Source organism: Heterocephalus glaber, unplaced genomic scaffold (assembly GCF_053883595.1).
Source record: "Heterocephalus glaber isolate CG9 unplaced genomic scaffold, H.glaber_assembly_v1.0 deba00001687, whole genome shotgun sequence".
Classification (NCBI taxonomy): Eukaryota; Metazoa; Chordata; class Mammalia; order Rodentia; family Bathyergidae; genus Heterocephalus; species Heterocephalus glaber.
Window position 1 is genome coordinate 25,927,501 of NW_028258412.1, and position 3,086 is coordinate 25,930,586.

The window sequence follows — 3,086 nt, forward strand, 5'->3', positions numbered from 1 at the left end:
TGCGTCCTGTGTGGTTTGGCGTGGCTTCCCATGTGCATTGCATGGCGTCAGCCTGTGCCACCGGGCAGGACAGGCAGAAGTGTGGGGCCAGGGCTCACCCTGTGCTGGAGACGCCACCCGGGCTCAGGATGCCGAGCAGCACTGCTGCCCCTGCCTGCATGAGTGGGAGCCCTCGCTGCCCCTTGGCTGGATCCCCCGGGCTGCAGCAGCAGGGTCTAAGGCGGATGTGGTGTGAGAGGCAGGCGGGGAGTGGACATGCAGGGGGCAGGACATGGACGTCCTGTGGCAGGCTGACTGCTGGGCCGGGCACTGGCCGCCCTGGGGTCTCTGGCATCATGGTCACCAGCAGGGCTCTGGGCTCTGGAAGCTTTTGCTGGCCCCGCTTTACCACAGGGGTATGATGCGCCTGTCTTGGGAGAGGGAAGAGTGAGCAGCAGCCCCTTGTGAGTGCCCAGTGAAAATCAGCTCGTCCTGGTTGTCAGAATTACAGGCCTGGCGTGGTGACACACACCTGTAATCCCAGCCCTCAGGAGGCTGAGCCGGGAGGACTGCTGTGAGTTCCAGGCTAGCCTGGGCTATGTAATGAGCTCAGTCTGGACTTGCACTACAAGGCCAGAAAAACAAAGAGAATCACAAACAGCCCATCTGTGCCCCGGAGGAAATCGCCCGCCCCCTCCCTGGGCTCTGTCCTTGGTGCTGAAGAGCTGAGCACTGAGCACCACGCCCCAGCCGCAGCCAGGAGTCCGCCTGAGTCCACAGCGCAGGGGCCGGTCCTCCCAGGGCTCTGAGCTCGCCAGGGGCCACCACTGACTGGGGAGGAGGCGGGCAGGGGCCACTGGTGCTTGCTGAGGCCTGGCCTGGGCCAGAGGATGGGGTCAGGTGGCCCGGCCCCGGCCCGTCTCGCAGTGGGACTTCGTGTGGCCTTGTGATGCCGGAAGAACAGCAGCAGACCCTTTCCTGGAGTGGGGCCCTTACCCCGGCCTGAGCTTCCAGTTTGCTTCTGACGACTTTCATGCTGAGCCAGCCGCCAGGGGGCGCGGCATAGGGTGTGCAGCTGTCAGGGTGGAGCTGGCCAGGGCAGCATGAGCTTGCTTTCTGTCTCTGGGAGCAGGGGAGCATTTGGGCCTGAACCCTCTCGGGTGCTGCATCCCCGACCCCTGCCCCAGCCTTCGTCATCACAGACCTGTCCCAGGGCACAGGTCAGTGTCTGCAGGGGACGAGACAGCGGGACGTGTGTGCACCCAGTTCCTCCCTGGTGAGCACCTTGCCAGAGCTGCTCCAGCTTAAAATGACATTCCTGACCTTAGTGCAAACCTGCCTCCTTCCCCACGGGCATGGGCCACCGGCTCTGCTTAGGGTCCTGCTCAGTTCCTTTGGCCCCACTCCACAGGCCCCCTAGAGGAAGGCCTTTCTCTGCTGGCCCTGACTGCCTCTCTCCCTGCAGGAAGCCGTGGTCAGCACCTGGCTGCAGTTCAGCGATGGCTCGGTGACGCCCCTGGACGTCTACGACAGCAAGGACTTCTCCCTCACCGCCACCTCCCTGGACGAGGCCGTCATTTCCATCCCCCAGCCGCGCTCTCCTCTGTGGCCCATCGTGGTGGCCGAGGGGGAAGGCCAGGGCCCGCTGGTCCGCGTGGACATGAGCATCGCCGAGTCCTGCCAGAAATCCAAACGCAAAAGTGTGCTGGCCGTGGGCTTTGGCCACGTCAGGGTCAAGTTCGGGCAGAGCGATGCAGATGCCAGCCCGACGTGGGGCACTGAGGAGGAGGAGGAGGAGGAGAAGGAGGAGGAGGAGGAGGAGGAGGAGGAGGAGATCGAGAACCACGCCAGCGACCGCAGGCAGAGGGGCCAGGAGGGGCGACTGCTGAGCGGCTCTGCCGGGGCGCTCGAGGAAGGGGCGCTGCGGAGGGCCACTCCCACGGCCAAGGCGCAGCCGGACCCCAGCGTGGGGAAGAGCAGCCGGCTGGATGGGGCCCAGCTGTCAGGGGAGGAGCCGCTGCAGAACATCCCTCTGGACTTCACCAACTTCCCCGGGCACCTGGACCTCCCGCGGGCCGGGGCTGGGCTACAGGGCGGCGGCCTGGTGCCCACGGCTCGAGGCCTGAGCGACCTGGAGATCGGGATGTACGCGCTGCTGGGCGTCTTCTGCCTGGCCATCCTCGTCTTCCTCATCAACTGCGCCACCTTCGCCCTGAAGTTCAGGCGGAAGCAGGTGCCGCTGGAGGGCCAGGCCTCTGGGCCACACTCGCATGACTGGGTGTGGCTGGGCAACGAGGCCGAGCTCCTGGAGGGCGTGGGGGGCCCCACGCCACCCCCTGATGAGCACACTACCGTCCTAGACCACGGCCCGGGGGGCGGCAAGGAGAGCGACCAGCTGCTTGTCGGCGGGGGCAGCACCCAGCAGCAGGTGCTGGGCCAGGTGCACTGGGCAGTGGACACCGGGGCTGGGCAGGAGCCAAGCTCTCCAGCCTCCCGCAGGAAGAGGGTGCAGTTCGCCGCCTTCCCCGCCGGCCCGGCCACCTCCATCCTGGGGGCGCACTAAGTGGGAGTGTCCCCAAAGAGCTCAAACTCTCTGGAAAGGTTCCCGGGCGGTGTGGACCTCAGCTGGGCCCAGGGCAGGGTCTGGGCCGGGGTCCACAGGTGTGGGAGCCGGGGCGGGACGCTCTGCAGGAGGGACGCTTCCCAAAGCTGTCCTCTGAGTGCCGGGAGGCGGGGTGGGGACAGAGACGCTGGACCGCAGCAGAATTCGGAAGCTTATTTTAGGAATCAACACATCATGCAGCTACCAAAAATTATTTGTTAGAAAACACAGAAAAAGACAAATAAAAAGAGACAAAGAATGATCTGTTTATATTTCTAATAAAGGAGCAAAGTGCAAAAGGAGGCCCTGCTTGGAGCCATGTTCCATTTTAATGCAGTATCCGCTGTCCCGAGGGCCTTTGCCTGCTGAGGGCCTTTCTGGATGCCGTGCCCTCTTGGAACGGCGCTAAAATGAGGTTTCTGTTTTCCCTGGATGACCTCTCTGTTTCCTCCTGCTGTGTCCTAGGCTTCTATTTGGTTTACATTCAAGGTTTATTTCCGAGACC

The 3,086-nt window shown here is 63.8% G+C and overlaps 1 protein-coding gene across 1 annotated transcript in view; it reads left to right on the plus strand.

Moving 5' to 3' along the window:
• The window catches only part of Tmem132c (transmembrane protein 132C), a 252,478-nt gene extending 249,595 nt beyond the window's left edge, over nucleotides 1-2,883 (plus strand). The window contains exon 9 of the mRNA XM_013071849.3: nucleotides 1,445-2,883. Coding sequence (XP_012927303.2) covers nucleotides 1,445-2,542 — 1,098 coding nt within the window. The 3' untranslated portion in view covers nucleotides 2,543-2,883. The remainder of the gene's footprint in view (nucleotides 1-1,444) is intronic.
• Nucleotides 2,884-3,086: the final 203 nt, after the last annotated feature.